Below are 22616 nucleotides of genomic sequence, written 5' to 3' on the forward strand. Positions count from 1 at the left end.
GGGTCCAGAAAACTTTTGTGCCAGCCATTCAGGCTCATTTGCGAAAACTCAAGCAGGAGGAAAAAGCTCTCCTCCTGATGGATAATTGCCCTGCCCACCCCCCAGCAGAAAATCTTGTCAGTCGTGATGGCAAGATTAAAGTCTCTTATCTCCCGAAGAACACTACGTCAGAAATCTAGTCACAGGACCAAGGCATCATATCGGTATTTAAGCAAAACTATCATCGCGAAATGATCAAGCGGATGGTAGCAGATAACAACTCCTCCGTCGACACATCACTGGCATCACTCAACTTGAAAGAAGTCTGTCACCTCGGCGGGAAAGCCTGGGATGCTATCTCTACACATTGCATTGAACAATGCTGGATAAAGGGTCTTGGTCCAGTTTTTCCATCATCTACACATAATGATGGTAATGACAACGAGCCTGAATTTACAAGATTCATTGAAGATGACGTACATTTAGCTGAAGAAGCACTCAGAGAATATGAGCACAGTCATCATGATACTGCCCTATATATGAATACATCTCAGATGAAGAAGTTGTTGCAAATGTCAGCAGGAAGAATGAAGCTGCATCACCAGAGCCCGAAACCAGTGGCGCTAATGACAATGATGACGATGATGGCACCTCAACTCCCCCACCAAAAGTGTCCGAGGCAGTAAAGCACCTTGAAGCCAGTTTGAGGTGGCTGGAAACTCAAGACGTGGACAGCGTCAAAATCCTCCAACTCAGAAGCATTCTTGACTTTGCTAGAAGCCAACAGTCCGTGGCAAATAAGCAGACCATACTAGAGAGGTTTTTTAAGAAGTGATGAAATTTAAAATTATGGAGTCATGCAACCAGATTGACTCTGCACTCTGCGCAATGATTAGTATAGTCGATTCCACATGTTTCTTTCATGTACATGTAATTAAATTACTACTTTTGTTAATTACACACTGGGATAACCGTTGTGTTTTTTTTTTACAAGACTTAAACTGACTGGCTTGAAATGGTAAATTTTCATAACCCCGCTATAAAGCAACCCTGCATTTATCACGATCGAATTTTTTGGACCCCAATTAGCGCGTTATAGTGGGGTTTCACTGTATTAGGAATCAGTAATTTAGTAATTTCACTTTGGCTCACTTTACTTCATGTTTAGAACAGATGGGGTTGACACCGACAGGGTTTGAAATTTCCCTGTTTGTAAGGCCAGCATGAGGCCTATATACTATGTAAGCCCTCAAAATAAGTATTAAGTAGGCTTGGAAGGTTTTGATTTTTATCGGTAAATGTCAGTAAATGTTGATTTCTCTATACACAAACCAATGAAAAAATATTTCCATTGATGATAACTGAAATTTACAAATAGGCAAACTAATAAAAATGCTGCTTGAGAACTTATTCAAGTTTGATCTTAGGATCCTCACTTTGTATATTTTGACCTGTGATGTTCACAATTTGTGTTTTAATGATTCTAAAGCTTTAACATTTGGATTTCAATGTCTACTGTCATTAAATAATGAGTCTGACCCCCCCACACACACACAGTTTTCACAACTGTGAAAACTTAAATTGATAAAATAAAAATGTTTATTTTTAAACATTGATATTATCTGTCCAAATTATATATAAAAAATCAAACTCTGCCAAGTCTAGTCTAAAGTAAGACTTTATGCAGTCCAGTGGGTCTTGCACTGGCCCTTTGCAAAGAAGTGAATTTGATCCATACTGTTTTTTTTCACAGTAGCCTCACAATGTACCAAGTAGTTGATATTTTGTATACATTTAAAAACAAACCAAAAAACCCCAAAACAAAACAAAAAACCAGCAACTTTCCTTCTTTCTGCTGAGAGTTGGCAGTAAGGTCTTTGCTTTATGTTAGAACCGTTCACTTGTCTCTTGGGTTTTTCCTCCCTTCCTTCATCAGTAAACATTTGGATTGGTGTTAGTAACTGTATCTAATACAGGCTAAACCAGGGTCATCAGCAAGGAACTGAGAAACAGTATTTACTGGGGTGAGGAGATTGTATAGCTGCTTCTTTGTGTAAATGATGGTTCTCAGGGTTCCCACAGGACTAGAAAAAAAACAAACATAAACCAGTGAGATAAGAGTAGAAAAGTGAAAATAATACTTATGATGAGACTTTTCTCTTGAAATTCTCTTGTTCAGACTAACCAAACTATCAAAAGATAGAATAACCGTCATGTATTATAAATGAACTGGCATAATAGCATGCAGATATTGCTGCTATGGCTTCTGCACACCAGTTAGTCTATAGTACGAAGGCAAAATCCTACATTTTGAGTATGAGATGAAGTATAATTTAAGGAGCTTTAACAAAGAGAGAGAGAGAGAAGACAGTTTTAGTAAAGTAAAAACAGATTTCTGAATAGTTAAACATTTTCTTTTCATTTGTTTCCAGTAAGCAGGCTGGGAATTTAGTATGAGGAAAAGATTGTCCAGGAAGAAAACAGCAGGCAGACATTCGTAAGAACTAATATCTACACAAAGAACACTGCAGAGAAGGACTGTCTCTGCGGATTTTTGTTTTATTTTCCTTTAAGAGTATTACAAACATTTGTGGGGGAAGGTTTATTTGATTTTGCTGGGACTGAGTTTAAACCATTTTATGAACCATATGAGGGAAAGAATTTACATTTGGGAGAGAGCTGCTTAGAAAACAGAAAGAAACAAAACTGAGGAGGTTTGGAGTATTAATCAGTATAGAGAAGAGAGGATGATGTTAGCATGTTCCTAACTCCACACTTGATATCTGCATACGGAAAACATCTAACACAGCAACTTTCAAATGTTCTTGCTTGATGATAAAACAATAATAATACCTATCTCCTATATAGTGCTGTTTATCAGTAGATCTCAAAGCACTTTACAAAAAATGTCAATGGCATAATCCATATTCACTATTAAGAAATCTTGAATCTAAAAACACAGCCTCTGCTGTGTACACTTAAAAAAAATGGGGATTTGTATTTGTGGATCCAGCTATAGCACAGGTTTCCAGATCTACAACTAAATAAGAGCATTAAGTGCAGTAATTTACATTCCAGTTGTCTGCAATCATACATTCTTGTTAAAAAAAGTTTCATTTTCTGAAATCCTTGGTATTCTGAACCCAGCCTTTAAAGAACCAGGAATCAAAATCTCATAATTTTTGGAGCATCTTATATATCATGAGATTTAAAAAATAGTCAAATTTGGCCTTTTGTTTGCTTTAAAGTTTTTACGCCTCCAGGGTACAAATTTTCAATGATTGCTCCATAACTTTGAAGGCTAGAAACTTTTTTTTTTAAATGAAAGCTTGTATTTTCCCATCATCACATGATTCCAGGAGCTGGAGCTTTAAGAAAAGACAACTATTGCAAGACTCAAGATAAAATTGTGAGCATTGGCAATGCTGCTTTGGTCCACTCCTCTGCTCCATTTCCCTCACCCTATAGTCCAGCCTCCCTATTATCTTGTCTCTTCCAGTTGCTGGGTAATTCTTCAGCCCACCCACTCTTCTACGTCACTCATCATCCCCACCTGTGTGTTGTGCCTCATTTTGCTCCATCCCCTGCTCTTCCTTCCCCTCCCCTTCCTTGCACTGGCTCCATCCAATCCTCCTCTTTAGTCACCTGCCAGTGGGAAATTGAGAAATCTAAATAGCCTCTCTGCTATTCATCGGAAAATTAAGAGGGAAGAAAGACTATCTGAAAGATGTCAAGTTTCTGGTATATCAAAAAATTCTTTAGTGAACTGGCAACTAACATTGCTGTCCTAGGTATCTCAGCATCAGGTGTTGTATGCCACTGTCAGAATCGGACTATAGAGCTCAAAAATGTGGATGTATTTGTGCATTAAAGTAATTGACAGTGGTTCCCATGCCAAATATTTTACTAGTATGATACCATCCTCTGAAAAAGACAATTTGCATGTCATCTACATTTGCATTATGGGAATCTCCAGAGAAAGATATGCCTGCAGCCATATCACTTTGTATAAGGATCCTGTCATCTCCCTCAGCATAAGCAGTCAGGCTGGGTCAGTACTTGGATCAAAGAGCTCCATGGAACACCTAGATGCTGCAGGAAGTGATGTTGGGGATCCAGCGTACATAAGAGAATGACTATATGGGGTCAGATCAATGGTCCATCTAGCCATATCCTGTCCCCCGCACTGGCCAGTACCAGAATTTCAGGGAGAGTGCACAGAACAGGGCAATTTTGGAGTGATCCATCTGTCTTCTACATCTGCCTTCTGGCAGTTTAGGATTGCCCTGAGCATGGGGTTGCACGCCTGACCATCTTAGCTAATAGCCATTTATGGGCCTATGAACATATCTAGTTCTTTTATGAACCCAGTTATAATTTTGGCCTTTACAACATCACTTGGCAGGGAGTTCCACAGCTTAAATTGTGTATTGTGTGAAAAAGTACTTCCTCGTGTTAATTTTAAACCAATTGCCTATTAATTTAATCGGTGACCCCTAGGTTTTTGTATTGTGCGAAAGGGTCAGTAACACTTTCTTGCTCACACCACTGATGATTTTATAGACCTCTAACTGCAATGACACTTTTTTTCTGAGTCAGCTAGTTCTTCTAGTCTATGCAGGCTCTTAAATCACCTTTATCACCATAGTAGATGGGCTTCCCCTCATCTTGGCTAAGTTTTTTCTCTCCTTCATTGCAGGTTGAAAGTTTCACAACCCTTTTTTCCTTTCCTGAAAACAAATATGGAAAATAATGCCAATTTTTGACCAGCTCCACCCAGAAGCCAAAAAATGATGGCTTGCAATGTCCTGTTCATAGGTGCTTGGATGTTCCAGCAGTTGGGATTGACAGGGCTGCTGAGAGTGGGTTTGGGCCCTGGTGAAAATTTTTCTTCTGGCCCCCCAGCAAGGGCGGACCAGCTAAACACGGCTAATGAAGCCCCCTTCCAGACTGCTGGGCCCTGGTAATTTGTACCGCCTTCCCCCTTCTCTCATTGGCCCTGGGGACTGAAAGGCGGAGACGGCCGTTGCCGCCAAGAATAACTATGCTTGCAGGGCCTGTCCTAAGCTTTGGCTGGGGACTGTGCTTAATTTGTGCCAGGGCTGATCCCTGGCACCTCTAGGCTTGGCAGTTCATAGCCTGGCTGGCACCTCTGGGCTTGCTGCATCAGTTATGAATGTAAAAAAAAAAAAAAAGGCCAAGCCCCCCTTTCATTACAAATGAAGCATTGGCTGGGGAAAAGCAGCTCTCCCCTTTGCCTAGGGGCAGGGCTGATCTGCAGGGCCAGCCTCGTGCGCGCAACCTCCCCCGGGGCTCGAACCCTGGCTCCTCCAGCGTTCGAAACGGCCGTCTCTCTCGAACGGCCCCCAACCTTTTAAATAACGGCCAAGGCTGCCCAAGGGCGGTGCGAGCTCCTCCTCCTCTCCCTCCCCCCACGTGCTGGCCAGGCCTGGTGACCTCACTTCCGGCCGCGGGGCGGGGAGTGGGCCGAGCCGGAGGAGCGCGCATGCGCCGCTAAGCGCACACAGCCCAGGCGAGGCGAGGCGCCTGGTCCCTTGCAGATCGCTGGGGGCTCGGCTCGGCTCGGCTCGGCGGTGACGCGCGGCTGCTGCTGCTGCTGCTGCGTGTGAGCGGGGCGCAAAGTCCGCGCCGGGCAGCGCAGCGCGGGGTCGCTCCTGGCCCTGCGGCGGCGGGAGCCAAGGGGCGTAGCGGGGCCCGGCGCTTCCCACCCCCCGGCAGGAGGAGCCCAGCGGGGGCAGCTCCCCGCGGGCGGAATGTGAGGCTCGCAGCCCCGGCTCCTGGCAGCGGCGGGCGAGCGAGCGGTTCCCCGAGCAGCGCCTCCCCCGGCCCCCCCCCACGGGCCCCGCCTGCGCGTCTCCGGCCCCATCCCCAGCCCGCCGCGGGGCCGGCCGCTCGCCATGAAGAAGTTCTCCCGCATGCCCAAGGCCGAGGGCAGCGGCGGCGGCGGCGGCGGGACGACGTGCGCTGGCTCCGGCGGCGCGGGCGGCGCGGGAGCCGCGGGCCGGGTGCTCGCTGTGGGGCGCTACCAGGTCACCCTGGAGGATCTGCTGGCGGAAGGTAACGGGGGCAGGCCCCGGGCGGTGGGGGTGGGGGGGGGCAGAGCCCCCGGGCAAAGCCCCCGGGCAAAGCCCCCGGGCAAAGCCCCCGCCCTGTCGGTGGAGATGCCCCGGGTGGGGGGGGGGGGTCAGCCCCCGTCGCGCTCCCGTTCCCAGGGCCGCAAGTGCCAGCCCCTGCCCCTGCGGGAGGGCAGCGGGGCCGGGAGGCAGGAGCCCTGCAGAGGCAATGAAGGGGGCTCCCGTAGGGAGCCAAAAAGTTGGGGACGGAAGGAGGGAAATCTCCTTTTGCGCCCCCGCGCTGGGCTGGAAGGCGGAGACCTTTGGATCGCCCCTTTTCCCTCCCCCCGGCACTGGCTCCCGTTCCCAGACTCTAAATAGCTGCTTACACATTATAAGCCGGTTAGTGATTTTTTTTTTAAACGATTGGCTGGTGCATTGGCCTCATTATGGGGTTTACATAGTTTCCTGGCATATTGTCGCCAGTAGACCAGTATGAAATCGCCTAGCGAGTGGCATGCTGTTGTGGGGTCTGATAGTCATTGTGTCCAATCAAATGGTGTTTCAGAGAATGTGTATAGTGGTGTACAGTAACCAGTGCCAGAGAATTGGCTTGTGTAAGATTTGCGTCCTATTTGCAAAGTAATTCTAAATGAAGCTGATATTAAGGCCTAACTTCTGGAATTCAACAGACTTGTACTTGGATGAGCAATGAATGTGTGCTGTTTGCAGCTTATATGCAGTAGGACTCCTGTCTTTCCCCTTGAAACAATACTTGATTAATTACTCCATCATTATTAGCATGCCGCTTTTATTGTTAAGCCTGCAATTAACATTGCAGTGAAGTTATGTTAGACAACAAAAGCTCTGAATAGGCAATATTTTGTCATTTATGCTATGCATTTTAGTAAACTAAATAACATAGGTAATCTTGACTGGTATCAGATTTGGGTTCTTATTGTGAGAATAGTACTTACTCTTAGTTAAATATTTATGTACACTTTACACTATGAAGAATACTGTATAATTCCCTTCTCAGATGGTTGGACATAAGGCCAGTTTTGTATTTGCAATACACCTATGCTGTGTGGTATTCTTGCAAAATTTGAAAACAGTAAAGTGAATAAAATCATGCCAAACAAAGAACATTTATAGGCTCTAAATTGATTTCCTTTTTTCAAAGTGAGAGAATTGGTAAACAGCTGAAGCATTGCAGATATTGATAGTATATCTGAGTATTCTGTTTAGCTCATGATATTGAAAAATATGATTGCAATGGGAGTGTTGTTGTGGAGTTTTCATTTTTTCAAAAGTATGTGGGATTCTGGGAATCCTCTTTAGAACCTTGAATGGTCTATTGAAAAATATGAATTCTAAGCAGGAAGAACTTGCTTACTCTGACTTTTAGTGCCCTCTGCAAGGGACACTGTCATCTTGAGATCTTTTTGATTTAAAAATATGAAATGAATAGTTTGTTTCTGCATCTTTCTTTAGCTCTTTGCAAAATTTTTTGCATATAATTTCCTATTAATATTTGAATGGAAACCTTTTTAAATACTCACACAAAGGAATACTGACAAGACATCAAGTACTGCGAAGTGCAAAAAGTAGAGTGGAATTTCTATCTTTATCTATTGTAATGGATTAAAAAATGCTTGTGTGAAAGGATTTTTAAGTTGATAGTATCCCTTTAGCTAAAATTGAATTAGTGTTCAATATTGAGAAGATGGGTAGTTTTGCTTTTGCATTTTAGAAATGAGTTGAGTACTCATGCATTAGTTTTAGGTCACCAATTCCACAACTAGCAATGCAGGTGGACCCTTTTATGGAGCTTTATTGAAGTCAGTGGGACTCAGTACAGGGATCTGCCTCTGCAAGACTTGTTGCAGGATACAGTCTTCTTGGAACTGTGTAGGGGTATGTTTTTCTAATAGTTGGGGGGATGACTTAAAATAGGCCCATGGTAGAAAACAGGGAAATTGTGTAGTGCTTTGCTCAGGCTTGCATGCTTAAGAGGACTCCGGTAATCTCACTTGTAAATTGTCAGTTAAGAAAAATATAAACTCTTATTTAAGATGGATGATGATAGGATACTACATCAGCCTAAGGGTTGCAGAAAAGTAGTACGTGTGTAGCCTGTCCCTTTTGTTGGCTGCTGTGTTATCAAGTAACTTTGCATTAGCCATAAAATATAATGTCTATAACTTCATCCTCGTGTGTCTATCTGCTTTTGTTCTGTGATTGCAGTACATTAGAAAGCATTCAAGTCAAACTTACAGTCCAAGTTAGTAGATAATGTTCAACACTGGTACTCAGCACTGATAGTTAATGGCATTCTGAAGACGTCTGCATCTGTAATCCTTCCACTGAAGCCAAAAGAAATGAAAGAAATGAAAGTGAAAATTTGGAATTAAAAATTAGCAGGGCTAAAAAAAAATCTACTTGCGCAGCCTGTAGGAACCTTTTATCGTGTTATATACTACCGCAAACTCTAGGGTTCCGTTTATCCTCTTTCCTGTAAAAAGCAAGTTTCTAGTCCTTATAGGTGAGAAGAAAATGTTCCTAATATGGTGCAGCGTTATCTTGCCTTTCTGAATGGCATACCATCTCAGACACTCTTGTCAGTTTTCATGGTAATTTACATGCTGATGAAACTGATAAGAATGAGGCCAATTTAAATTCAGTGCTTCTTGAGATGAGCATTGGAAGTGGTCAAGCACTGGAGCTGTCAATGGAGAGGATTAAAAAGAGATTTGGAGAGAGCTAAAGTTGTAGATGTCTGTAACAGGAGCCATGGAGACTGCAGTATGAGACTTGGGGGAGCAGGAAGAAAAGGCTGGCTGAGAGGAGCAGTAGGTAGAAGAGGTTTGGGGTGGAGGATACCACCACTGGTCAGACCTGTACTAGCTGGGGGCTATGAAAGATGGAGCCCCAGAAGGGGGTCCAGGATAGCATGCTAGTGGGACTCCCAATGCCTTCACCTTTAGCAGCAGCTGGAGGTGTGGGGGCTGGCTTAGCTGAGCATTATTTATTTGACAGTAGCAACCTACTAGACCCCAGCCCTGTTTGTAGTCTCATTTTGTTAGGAGATCTGGTATCTGTTAGATTTATTTGGCAAATATTTTTTTAATTCAAATAGGTCTACAGCTGGTCAAACACTATTCAGCAAACATTACTATTTTTGTTAAATACTCTAGTCAGGATTAGGGGCACCATTGTGTTTCATCCTGTATAAACCCACAGGAAGATATATAGTCTATGCCTCAAAGAGCTTTTAGTCTAGGGCAACTGGAATTAATAAAATAGAAATTTAATTAAAAATTCATTGCAATTTGAATATACAACTGTCTATTCTTCCAGTTGAAATGGTGTGGAATGGCAGTGTAGATATTTTCACCTGAGCTGATAGGCTTAGTTGTTGGCTAAGCCTGTGTTGGCTAAACATTTCAAACTCCTGAAAATTAATATTTCAGGTTGAGTGTTTGAAGGCTATTACAAAGGCAGGCCCTGATCCTGTAGCTTGACTTCAGTTAGGCTCCATGTGAGTGGAAGATTGGTGCCTTGGATGTGGCACATTGGTATTTTAGAGGTTTATCTAATACATAAATTGCTAGCATACAGTAACAAATCTTCACTAGATTTGCCACTGTAATATACATGTCCTCACTGTAATGAGGTACAATGCCAAGGCAACTATTGCCAGTCTTTCAGTGACTTAAATGGCTAGACTTCATAGCATTGCAACGTTTGTTTGGAATGGGATGGGTACCGAAAGGGAGAACAGCGTCCATCTGCTGGAACACGGTTCATGAGATCCGAAAGCACTGTTCTTCTCAGGGATGTTCTGGTTGTGACACTTTGTGTCAGGTATAGTTTTCATAAATAAAGTAGCAAGAACATGATCAGTCTTACCCGAGAGAGAGAGAGAAATTTCTGTCCTGGGTGGAGTAAAATTTCTTATTTCTGTGCGCACTGCCTATTTGGTGGAGATGGAATTCTGAAACATACATGGTAAATATTGGATTAGGCAGAGTGGGATATTCACCCAGAAATATCTTCACTCGTAAATCAACCTGGTGGGCTGTTTGCTGTTTCCAGATACAAAGAAACCAATAAAGTTCTCTGTGGCTTCTCCATATGTCTGGACCCAAGATATAAGGTGATGAATGACTTCTCATAGGGCTAGGCAATTTTTCTGATTTATGCTTTCCCATCTTTCCTGCTGCTCCCCAGGTCCGTATAAAGCAGTGGTTCTCAAACTTTTGTACTGGCGACCCTTTCACACAGCAAGCCTCTGAGAATGATCCTCCCTTATATAAAAAGGGTTTTTTAAATTTATATTTAACACCATTATAAATGCTGAATGCAAAGCAGGGTTTGGGGTGGAGGCTGGCTTGCGACCCCTCCATGTAATAATCTCGTGACCCCCCTGAGGGGTCCCTACCCCCAGTTTGAGAACCTAAAGCCTAGTTAAGAGTGGTAGTGATACTGTTCCCACCCCCACCCTGGCTGAAGAGGCTATGGCTGTCAGAACTGATTAACCTGGCATGGACCTTCCAATGCGTTCCCCCCCCCCCCCCCACACACACACACACATAGTGGAGGTCTGCTATTTCAAAAAACAATTCTCTAGGACCAGATAGTACAAAATGGGTAACTTTAAATAATCATTTCTCTCATGAATGTTAAAAAGTCATCAGGTAACTTATTCTACTGCATGGTGCAAAGTCAATAGTTTAATTACTGTGTTAAAGAATGAAACATACCTTTGAGTTCTTCCAGAAGGACTTTAAAGTGGTTGTATAAGAGAGTCCAAGCAAAAAGGTCAAGTCTCTGTAGTATAATGTTATAGTGTTCAAGAAAGAGAAGTTTTACACACACAACAATGTTAAATGTTTCCTCTAGTCAACAGCCCGTTTTCCAGCCTCCAACATCATGGAGCACTACCTTAGATATGCTCAGATAAATGTTTGTATTCCCTAGCTTTCAATCCGAATCAAAATCTCAGTATTGACCATTCTTGGTCCTACAGGCAGAGGATGTGTTCACATCTGCTACCTCATTTTTACACCTTAATTAGGTTACTATATTGAATGGAAACTAAGGCCTGGTCTACACTACACAGATTAATGTAAGGCAGCTTATGTTGACCTATTTATGTCAGTGTACGCAGTACAGCCTTGTCCCGCCAATGTAAGTACCGTACTACACCGACATAATTACTCCACCTCCATGAGACGCATAGGGCTTATGTCGGTGTAATTAGGGCAACGCAGTATCTCTGTAGACAATGTGTTACTTGCATCAGCTGTTGGCTGCCATGTTGGAGCCTTGAAATTTGACAAGAAAGCTGGGCCACTAGAGCCTGGCTGCTCCTGGTGCTCTGATCTGGCTGTGCCCGCCTGGCTCCCCACTCAGGGAAGCAAGAAGCCTGGGTGGCTCCTCTTTTCTCCCCCTCTTCCCACTTCTAGTGGGAAGCTGCACGGAGTTGAGAGCTGGCTCTCAGTCCTCTTCAGTCGGTGGAAGTGCTCCTGGTGAGGACACGCACCACCAACAGAAGGAGGGTAGTGTGGACATCGGTAATTACTGAGGGGGCTGTAAGTTGATCTAACATAGATTGACTTAAGTCTGTAGTGTAGACATACCTTAGTAACTCTTAGCCTGTGTAACAAAATTTAAGCTTGCATTCTTCAGTAGTTCAGCAGTTAGGTCACATGTACCATGCTGCTCCTTGTATCTTCAACTAAAAATAATAATCCTTTCTGTTGGGAATCTAGAAAGCTTTAGATATTCAAATGCTTATGGACTATTCTGTTTGCTCAGGAAGAAGTGATCCAGAAAAATCAAGACCTCTTGTAAGTTTAGAGAGACAGTCAGTTTTCCAAAATGCTGGTTTGTTTTCTTTACAAAACATAATATGAATTACTTTGTTGATAAAGGTTAAATACACCACTCACAACTGGTGCTGCCCCTGAACACAACTATGCTGTGTATACAAGAGAGCTAAAAAATGGAACTGACTTCTCTTTTGTCCAAGCTAAGTTACCTCAAAAAAAATTGAACAAACAGCATAAATGGTGAGAAGGAGATAAGGGTGATGATGATATAAATTTTAATTTTCTGTATCTTGTCCGTTTATAGAATAAAAAGTTATTGTGACTGTGAAAGAATGTCAAATAAAAATAACCATATCAAACATTTAAAGTTACAGCTTTGGAATAAGTAAAATATTCCAAATGGAGGACTGAGGAAACTATACAACCTAAATGTCTTTTCATGCATTCCCCTTCTCTCCTTTGTACCCAGCGCCACTCCACATATACAAACTAAGTTTGCATATGAAATTCAGTGAGAGTTTTCTGTCAGAAGTGTGCGGGGCGGAGGTGAAGGGTTAAAGGAACTTGTGATCTTGGAGTTATGTAAGGCAGGAAAATAGGCTGTTGAGTGCTAAAAGGTATTCTAGGGTTTTAACTTCATCAACACTTCTGATACACTAGCTCTAGTAATAGCAATATGAAGTGAGATTAATGTTTTGCTTTCTACAGGATGCAGCTGTGTTCAAATAAATGTTCTTTAAAAACAGGAAGTGCCTATGGGTAGATGTGTGTAATTCTTGATTTGTCTTTCCTATATGTTAATGATGCGTAACTGAGAGTGTATTGAGTAGAGGAAGGCTTTATTTTAACTCAGTATAGTGGTACTAGGTACAAAGTAAGAAAAAAATGTTACGGCTCCCTCCTTAGCATTTTATTTCACTGCAAAAGTGTTTAATTTGGGTGGAATAATAAAATCAGTAATTAGTGTATTTTGTTTCCTAACTCAGTATAATTTTAACTGATTTTGATTTATCCCAAATTAAAAACAAAAGTGTTCAGATCTTCTATGTTAAAATCACATCATATTACCCATCTACTTCACAGGGCTGCTAGGTTCATCTCTATTATATAGATGGGGAAACTGAGGAACAGAAGATGGTGGGGGGTGGGGGAATTCCCTAGGCTGAAGAGGGGTGTCTGCATCAGATCAAGGATAAAAATTCAGGAATCCCTGATTTTTAGTATAGTTCTTCTCTTGTCGTATTATTAGTACTCAATAATTCCCTAGACAATTATTTCCACATTTTAGTATGTATTACAATTTATTTTCACATTTCCCACTTTATTGTCTACTCAATTTGATTTAAAAGAGAAACTAAATATATTTTCTGTGTATGCCTAATTGTAGTTGGATATTGGTTTAAATTAGCAGAAGGAGAAAACCACATACATGGTAGTTTAGTGAATCTGAAAGCTTTTTTGTAAGATAGTTGTCAAGAATCACTGTTGTTAACTAACAGTTTTTCTTTGGGAGACGTTTTATGCTTAGTTTGATGTAAATTTTTCATAATTTTTCCCACAGCCAAATCTTGAGAGATTCTATTTGCAAACACTTTTTGTTGTACATCTGCTCATAAATGTTGCTTTGAAGATATTGACATTAATACATTTTGACATTACTATTAATTTATATTATAGTTGCGCCTAGGAACTCTAGTCAAAGATGAGGGTTCCATTGTGCTAGGCAATGTATAGATGAGTAACAAAGAAGACTGTTCTTTTTGCAGAGAACTTAGTGTAGGGGTAACATTTTCAAAAGGGACTGGCGCACTTAGGTGCTTTTTGAAAGTTTTACCCTAATTGTCATTAAGCAACAGGTGGACAATCAGATGGGAGTGGATGAGAAGATGAGGATAAATTGAAAAGAAAGAGAAAACATAGTTTTGATGAAATAAGAAGTATCTTAAAAATATTTTTGTTTGTAGTACATCATAGAAACACAAACAAATTAAGATCAATGTTAGAAGACTTATTTGGATGTGTATCTTGTTGTTTAACAAACTTACCCTTCATATCCTTTGTTTATTATTGAGTAACAGTAACTTTAACTGACATGGCTTGTAGTTAGTGTGCACCAAGCTGGTGTGTGATTCTGCAGCTTACTAGCTTGCGACACACTAACTTGTTTTGTGCACCCTGCTACTGTGCATTAAAAGTTATTTAGTGCACTTTGATATGCTGCTGGAACATATGCAGTTAATGTTCAGTCAGCTAGTGCACTGTACATTCCCACCCCGGCTTGTCACGCACCAAGTCTCTGGGTAGGCAAACCTTAATTTTTGTAGTTGAATGAATGAATCTCAGTATTTGATATGACAACACTATATATATTCAACAGTGAAGAAAAGTCAACTTCTCAGACTAATTCCTTTCTAATCCGTTGTGGTGATTTCATGTGAAGTGTTTGTCTAGGTACTTAAGTGGCCCTTATCACATCTAGCTCCTCCTAGGCATTGATCAGTTTATCCTTACAACACCCTATGAAGTAAGGAAGTAGTAGTACAGGAGAACCTCAGAGTTATGAACATGTATGGAATGGAGGTTGCTCATAACTATGAAATGTTCGCAACTCTGAACAAAATTTTATGGTTGTTTCAAAAGTTTACAGCTGAACATTGACTTAATACAGCTTTGAAACATTACTATGCAGAAGAAATATGCTGCTTTCTCTTTATTTTTTTTAGTAGTTTACATTTAACACAGTACTGTACAGTATTTTGCTTCTTTTTTTGTCTCTCTCATATTGCCTGATTGTGAACTTCTGGTTCCAAATGAAATGTGTGGTTGACTAGTCAGTTTGTAACTCTTGTGTTCATAACTGAGGTTCTACCGTATGACCATTTTATGGATAAGGAACTGAAACAGGCACTTGGCCAAGGGCACAAGGGACTGAATGTAATTCTCCTAAGTCTGAATCAGTGCCTTAACCACAAGACTATCCTTCCTCTTGCCTAGTTTGGTGAGTATAACCTAGAAGACCAGCTTGTCTAAAATTAAGTTATGGAGACTTACTTGCAGGGAGAGAAGCATCCAGACCCAAAAAGTCAAATTGGGAAGTGTATCCTAATTATTATTTTTTAAGAGTTACTTGGTCATTCCGGCAGAGAGAGAGAGAGGGGCAGTGTTTTAAGTATTGTATCTGAGCTCCTAACTGTTGTTTATAATTTTTCTTAATTTATTTTAACCTTTTTTCAATCTTTCCCTCATTGTTAAAACTTTAATTAGCTTTCTTTAAATCCTTTACTTAGATCTTTATCTCTAATAAGTTTTACGGACTTTAGACTGTCACTTTTGTATTTGTTGCTTGGTGGCACATACTGGCCATTATAGTCTTATAATTCAGAGTGTAAAAAAACCCCTGACAATTTGGACACTTGTGTGCCTCAGTCTACTAGAGAAATATTGTGAGTTTGTTTCAGATGGCACACTAGGAATTATTGCTGGAGCCTCTGTAAGTCTATTATGGATCTTCAGGGTTTTTTTCCTCTGCATCAGTTGTATCTCTGTATGTATACAATATGTCAATACAGCTTAATTTAGTAGTTGCTTGAAAAGGCTATTAACATTTCCTGAAATACTTGTATATAGCTAATATCTAGAGGTTAAATGACTGGTGATAGGATTCAGTTCCAAGTGGCTTTCAGGGGCAGTTCTCTGATATATGGTATATACACTCCAGTCCTTCTCTGGGTTTCTGGAAAGGGAAGGTTCACCCTATCTTTCATCTCGGCCTTATGCTGAGGGTAAATAAACTTTTAGTTACTGGTCTGTATATGGGTAAGATTTTGTCTCCATTCTCCCTTGTCAGCAAGTGCACAGGGTGGAGAGAGAAGATGGGCGTTCTATCCCCTTCTGTGTTTTTGTGATGGTTCAGTACTGTCCCCTGTTCATCTCTTGGTTAAGTGTCTGAGATTTTGCCATGCTGGTTTTGGTCCACCTCTGCCCTTGGTCTCAATCACCCCACATAACTTTTAGGAGCAGCAGTGTGGTGATTACAAGATCAGGGATCAGTGGTGAAACTGACCAATCACCTTTGGAATGGAAGAGATTAGGTGAAAAGGTTATCTAAAAGTTACACTGTGCAGCTGCTTGGGAGCGAGCAGTGATAGTCATGTTGTTGCACTGTCCACACTGGCGCTTAGGTCAATGTAACTTATGTCACTTGGTGGGTGGTGGCTTATTCACGCCTCTGAGCATAGTAAATTATACTGACATAAGTGGTAGTGAGTACAAGCCCTTAGTTACTGTGCTGATATAGAATAAGAACTTGAAGACAATATCGGAATGTATATGTGTAGTGAGGCTAAGTGAAGGTTGTACATGATACTTTAATTCTTTAACTTCCTGTCTTTTGAGTGCTTAACTTTGCAACCTTAAGATTCCTTTTACATGATTTGTTTTATGTAATTTCTTCAGTCTGCAGATTGGCCAGTCTATAACTCTTTTTTTCACTCCCATAATACTGGGTGCACAAAAATTGGCCAAACCAATTTTTCCTGTAAATTCAGAGATGTCCTATGACCAAGGTCTCTCTCTCCAGATCCATCTGGATTAATTTTCTTTGGGACTAAAAATCATGACTGTTTGAGATTCTGATACCTTCAGCAAGACAGTTTGTCGCTAGAGTCTGTCAACCTATCTGGAAAAAAAAGTAATGTGGTGAAATCTGTTTTATGGACTTGACGTTCCTATTGGAGGTATTCAACAAAAGGTTGAGCCACTGTGATCCTTCCAAATCTACCTGATACTCAGAAGCCTGCATTCCACAGGACACTGTCAGTGGCCTTGTATCATGATGTATGGGGAAACAGGTATTACTAGGCTGACACCACTCCTGAGACTTCAGCTGGATACCTTATGCAATCTAGTTTGAGAGTTTGTCCTGGGAAACACAGGCATGTACTGCAGATGTGAGTACACTGTGGTGTCACAAGTTAGTTGTGCTATTTCTGGAAAGATTGATAGCAAGGACTAATTTAATGTTTACGCTGGATTGTTGGATTTGTGTTATCAGAAGACGCACACTGGTAGTGGATAAAATGGTCAATTCTATAGTAGAGTGGATTGATTTAAAATGATTTTAATAATTTAAATTGGCAAGCAGGAAACCTTGATTTAAATAATCAATTTAATCTTATTTTGCATTTGTAATTTTTATTGGTAATCATTAAAACATGTTGGTTTGCAGCTAAATATAGACTTACCAAATTTAGTGTGTTACTTTTTGCTAACCAGGAGGATAAGCTATATCTGCATACTTTTTAGCTGTAAAAAAACGTAGCTTTATTTGGATTAATGTTTACTTATGTTGGAAAATTGTGAATGATTCATTTCTTCTTTACTAGACTAATTTTTTACTTATGTTTTGTATTGAGCTGCATTTGGATTGAAAGTGGAATTTGGCTAAAATTCACACAAGCTGCCTTTTAAAATATTATTTTTATTAAGTAAAACTACCATAAATGTGCTGGATCTTTCTTTTTATGTAAGTTTTGATAAAATATGTTTTGCAATTAAAACTGTTTTATTAAACAAAAGGAAGACTTTAGAACAGGTAGATCTCATCCTCTCGGATCTTGTTTATATTTATAGACTGGAAAAGGGAAAACAAGCTTTTCTGCTTTTCCAACTTCCAATTTAACTTTGAATAAATTTAAATGAAGAAAATAGTCTTTCTTCACCTGCAGAAGAAGTTGTTGCTGTCAAAAGCTGGTTTAGCACTTCAGCAAACTCTGGCTCCAAATTTCTACCATTCATTGGTTTGATTTACTTTAAAACTTTTGCATCCAGCATGTCCTGCTTGAATATTTTTTTATTTAAATGATTTTAATAGATTACTGTTAGTTTAATCCCTAACATAGGTTGTCACAATTCCAAATTTAAATTAAAATACTTTTTCTTTTTAAAAATAAACTTATTTAAAATACATCTGATTTAAATAAAATATTTAAATTAAAATCTGATTTTTTTTTTTAATCTGCCTTGTTCTACAAATCACATTTCCATGGGAGCTGATTTTCTGGTTACACAAAGACTTTCCAATCAAGTGAGGACTTAACCAGTAGCTGAATTAACAAGTGAGGTCATCTCCAGCTGAGATTTACCTATTGGGCATGGTGTGTTTGATAAGCTTTGTTAAAAAGCTTCAAACTCCACAGCAGGGAATTTAGAAATAAAATTAATTACAAATGACCCATAACCCTGCTGAAATTTGAAAACTATGTAATATACAATAAAATGCTTCTAAAATACAAACAGTTTCAATAGCAGGTGAGTTAAATCTGTTTTCTAAAATGTTGTTTATCCCATGTATGGCTGATTCTGCCAATACCTTGACTTAGTCAGGATCCTAAAATTCATTATTCTTTTCAGGGTATTTTAGTTTTGCAGAACTTCCAGATTTAGGTATTTTTATCCACCAGTGCTTAAATAGTGCGAGACAGCAACTTCTTTGCTTTCACCCCTGTCCTATACATGGTGGATCCTAACCATTTTGCTGTTGTAAGCAAGTTTCAGTCTATACATGCCTCCCTCAATTGCTTCAGGTGTAACAGCACTCACACATGGGATTGGGACTGTGCTCAGTTTTGTTCCTTGCACCTGAACGATCCAAAGGAAAGTCAAATTTTTCAGAGATTCATTTACAAAAAAATTATGGATAGCCCTTATAATTTCAGAGATAAATAGATGCAGTGATATCTGCTTTATTCTGCATTCAGTCTGAAATAGTAGCTCTGAGAAATATAAACTTGCCCCATTTATTTCAGTCAGGGCCCTGTGGGCTTCTCTTTTCTATGCCTGTGGAAAGTGGTCCATTTCCAAGATGCCACAGAATATGCCATTTTGCTATAGCTGGACTCTTTGTTTCCCGGTCACGATGGCAGGTGGTAAGTTATTAGGGAGCAGGGATACAAGATGATAGAAAGTCAATTGCCCTTGCCAGACAATATGGGAAAAAATACAAGCCGTATACCAGTCCAGACAGTCCCCTTGGGGTTCAATCAGGAAAACCCACTGGGAGAGAATAGCTGCTTGAGGGGAAAATAGACCTGTCTTTCAAGAAGTCTGCCGGACTCTGTGTCATCCTAATCTGGACTGAAATCCCTGTGATCTGACTTTTTCCTCCAGTTTGCAGAGTATTGTTCAGTTTCCATATGGATGAGTGAGCTTTGGGAGACTTCCCTTAAGGGGATATTCGTTAGAAAAGATCCCAAGATGTAGACTCATCCTGTCATAATTCAACCTAGAAAAGAATCACGATAGGCCTGAAGCTATCCATTATCTCCTGTGAATAAGGGTGATAGTCAGAGCCTCTCTTCTGTTCTATTCCTGGTTACAAAAAAAAATCTGGAACAGCAGTGTCTGATTTGGTGTATTCTGTAAGTTCCCAGAAAAGTTCAAATCCAATATAGGGACACTCACATACATACGCTTCAGCAGCCATAAATTTAGAGTCTTTCCCTACTTTCTATTGCTCTGAAGGCTACTTCCTGTAAATCCTTATTTATTGATCCCATGGAGGAAACCTGTATTTTACCTTGGGATAACAGTACTATCAGCACATTTCCTTTGCTTCTTTGATATGGCTACCCCTCCTAGTGTGTTCGTGATGCTTGACATGATGATAGCCCACAGAGAGGAGAGAATCTAAGGCTATGTCTGCACTGTCACAGTGCAGGTGATGGGATTGTGAATTGCAGATGCACCAAAATGTTGTGCTCTAACTGCCCTGTGTGGATGATTCTGGCGCAGACTGAAAGGTATCTAGTTCACATCAACATAGATGTATTAGATTCCCTTTGGGTCTCACCAGTGGCCTCCAGAGCTGCCTTCCATCTCTTCTGTACCATGCTCTGTCTCACTTGACTTTAGATATGCAGTTCCTCCAAGCAGTACTGAAGTAACTCATCTAGTATCTCTCTATCTCGTGAATGGGGGTTTTAAGGCCTCACAGCTCCCTGCTTTACACTGTGAAAGTCCCAGCAAGCCAGTTTGGAAAAGTTACCAGGCCTATGCTTTGCTTTCTCTGAGGGCTATGAATAGTACATTGCCACCAGTTACAAGTTACTACATGGTTCTTTGTAATCAAGCAAAAAGCATTGCAAAGGGAACAGATTTAAATGCACATTAACTATACCCAGAGTCATCCACTGAAAGACTTATCAACCCTCCCATAGGACTTGAGGGTCTCCTTGGACAGAAGATCTTGTCTGTTTGCTAGATCAGAAAGGCCAGGTCTACACTATGTCACTCAGGGGTGTGAAAAATCAAAGTGCTACAGCTGCTGAGTTGCACCAGTGCAGATTTTTAAATGTAGACCTGTTCTGAGTCAGTTTAAGCACAGCCTTCTTATGCTGGAAGGCCTTTCTTTGTCTGTTGGTCTCCAGAAAACCCAGTTTGAACCACTATATGCAGGCTTCCCCAGTGGGTGGTACCTGCTTAGCGGTGTTTACAACCTAAGTGATTTACCTTAATGTCCCCACTGTTTTTGGTTCCTGGAGGAATTGTGGAAACCCTACCCCCTGGAGTTGCATACAGTCCTTGGCCTGCAGTGATGCATACATTTAATAAAATATGGGCCCCCAGCGATATCACATGGGATTGCAATGTGTCACAGCAGCCTACCAGGTTTTGCAGCAAACACTTTGAGAAGAGAACAGTCCTAAAAGCAAGGCTCTTAAAAGAAGGGAGACAGTATAGGTGGCCAAAGCCTCAAGGTGATCCAGTATGCTACTGCTTCTCTGCACTATGGTTGTGTTATAGTTAGATACGTTCCAAGGTTTGAGCTCTGAATACGTATGAGACTTGACATCAGACTAGTTGAAATCCGATTAAATTCCTGTTTCCATCACTGACTTCTGGACTAGATTACATTTTTAACATAATCCTTTAGATAACTGGTTCTTGGTAAAAAGATTTTATCTTTAATAGAAAAGACATCACTCTGGTTAATAAAACAGCAAATAGAAATTCACAAGGCAGAACTAGAAGTATATTCCTTAGAATGGCACATGTCAATGATTAATGTTTGTATCTTTGGAGAAAAACCTTATTTGTTTTTAAACAGTTCTGTAACTATCAAATGTTTGCTGGCATCCGAAACTGAGTTTCTTGAACTTAAGAGCTCTTTGTTTTTTTTACAGCAGAACTAGCTTAGGCCAGTTAGATATTCTAAAAACACAGCACTATTAAATGATGCAATTAGTAGTTGGTGGTGGTTGCAATTAACTGAGTGGTGGGCATGTGAGGGGTGAGCTTGCACTACTTTATCTGTTGACTAAAAGATGCGCTTAATTGCATATAGAGAGAAAAATTCATCCTTCAAACCAATTAATAATAGCATAGTATTTTTAAAATATAAAGGAAATGAAAAAGCTGTTAAGATAGTTTCTGTGAATAAGAGGCCGAGAGAAGGATCAGTTACTCTCATTTTGAAAACATAAGTTCCTGAAATCGCCTGATAAGTCTTGCATAATTTCCTTACACTTTCATTGTGTCATATCTTTGGAAATTGGGTTACTACAAAATTGCTGTACGTTTTACCTAAAAATACCGAGGTAGACTGTTATGAGAAGCTTTTGAATTACAGATGGCTTGTGCAAACTTCCTTTTGTCATCCAGTTCATAGTATGTAGTTATGACATTGGTAAGCAATGATGGATTTTTATTTGAAGACCTCTCATTGGAAATTAGTGGAGGCACTTCTAGCTTTCCCTTTTAGCTAGTTTAATCATGTTTGAGTTTATCTAATGGCATCACAAGTAACACCAACAGTTAGTATAAATGAGATTAAACTGAAACATGAATTTTTCCTGTCCTGTACACGTGACCTTTTTGTTTGTCGGTTAAGAAATTCAGTTATAGGAAGTCGTGTTTGAGTGAGTCCTTTTTATAGCTAATTAATTGAGAAGTGAGGTTTTTTACCCACAAAAGCTTATGCCCAAATAAATCCATTAGTCTTTAAGATGCCACCGGGCTCCTAATTAATTGAGAAGTTTCTTTTTGTATATTGCAAGTATACATTTCAGAATTTTTGTATGTGACCAGTAACCATAACTTTAAATTTTCTCGTTGTGTATGAATATAACGTTAAGTTCAACATTCGTTTTCTGCATTGAATTTCCTCAAGAGGAAAGAAGGCACTGTAACATTGTATTTGAATGCATCTTTAAATCAACATGTTGGAATACAAAGGAAACACTGCAGATTGAAGTGCATTGGTGTGGTAAAGGATGAGATGTATAAAATAGAGAGGTGTCAGACTACTCATCCTAAAGGTAAACTCACATCAAGTCTGTCTTTTGCATAATTTGGAGATATAGTCTGGTGTCCCCATTTTGGGAAGATTTAATGCAGGGATTTAGGTTCCAGCATTTTAAGAGAATTTGTGTTAGTGCAACAGACATGTCAGGAGCAAAATGTTTAAGGCAGTTTTGTACAATATGTTGGTCTAGATTTGAAAGGTTGCTTTCTCCAGGGTGTCCATATAATACTGAAATGACTACTCCATCTCTAACCAGATTGGGGGCAGGCCAGATTAATGTCTCTAAAATTCAAGATTAAGCCCTGTTTTCAATCAATATTTCCCCTTTGTGAGAGGTAGAGTGACCAGATGTCCTGACTTTATAAAGACAGTCCCGATTTTTGGGTCTTTTTGGTCTTTTTCTCCTATTAACCCCCACCCTGT

The 22616-nt window shown here is 40.3% G+C and overlaps 1 protein-coding gene across 1 annotated transcript in view; it reads left to right on the top strand.

The window, feature by feature from the left end:
* The first annotated feature begins 5451 nt into the window (after nt 1-5451).
* BMP2K (BMP2 inducible kinase) overlaps nt 5452-22616 on the top strand; it is a 106809-nt gene continuing 89644 nt past the window's right edge. The window contains exon 1 of the mRNA XM_045017443.1: nt 5452-6057. Coding sequence (XP_044873378.1) covers nt 5898-6057 — 160 coding nt within the window. The 5' untranslated portion in view covers nt 5452-5897. The remainder of the gene's footprint in view (nt 6058-22616) is intronic.

The sequence above is a fragment of the Mauremys mutica genome, chromosome 5, assembly GCF_020497125.1.
Source record: "Mauremys mutica isolate MM-2020 ecotype Southern chromosome 5, ASM2049712v1, whole genome shotgun sequence".
Lineage (NCBI taxonomy): Eukaryota > Metazoa > Chordata > Testudines > Geoemydidae > Mauremys > Mauremys mutica.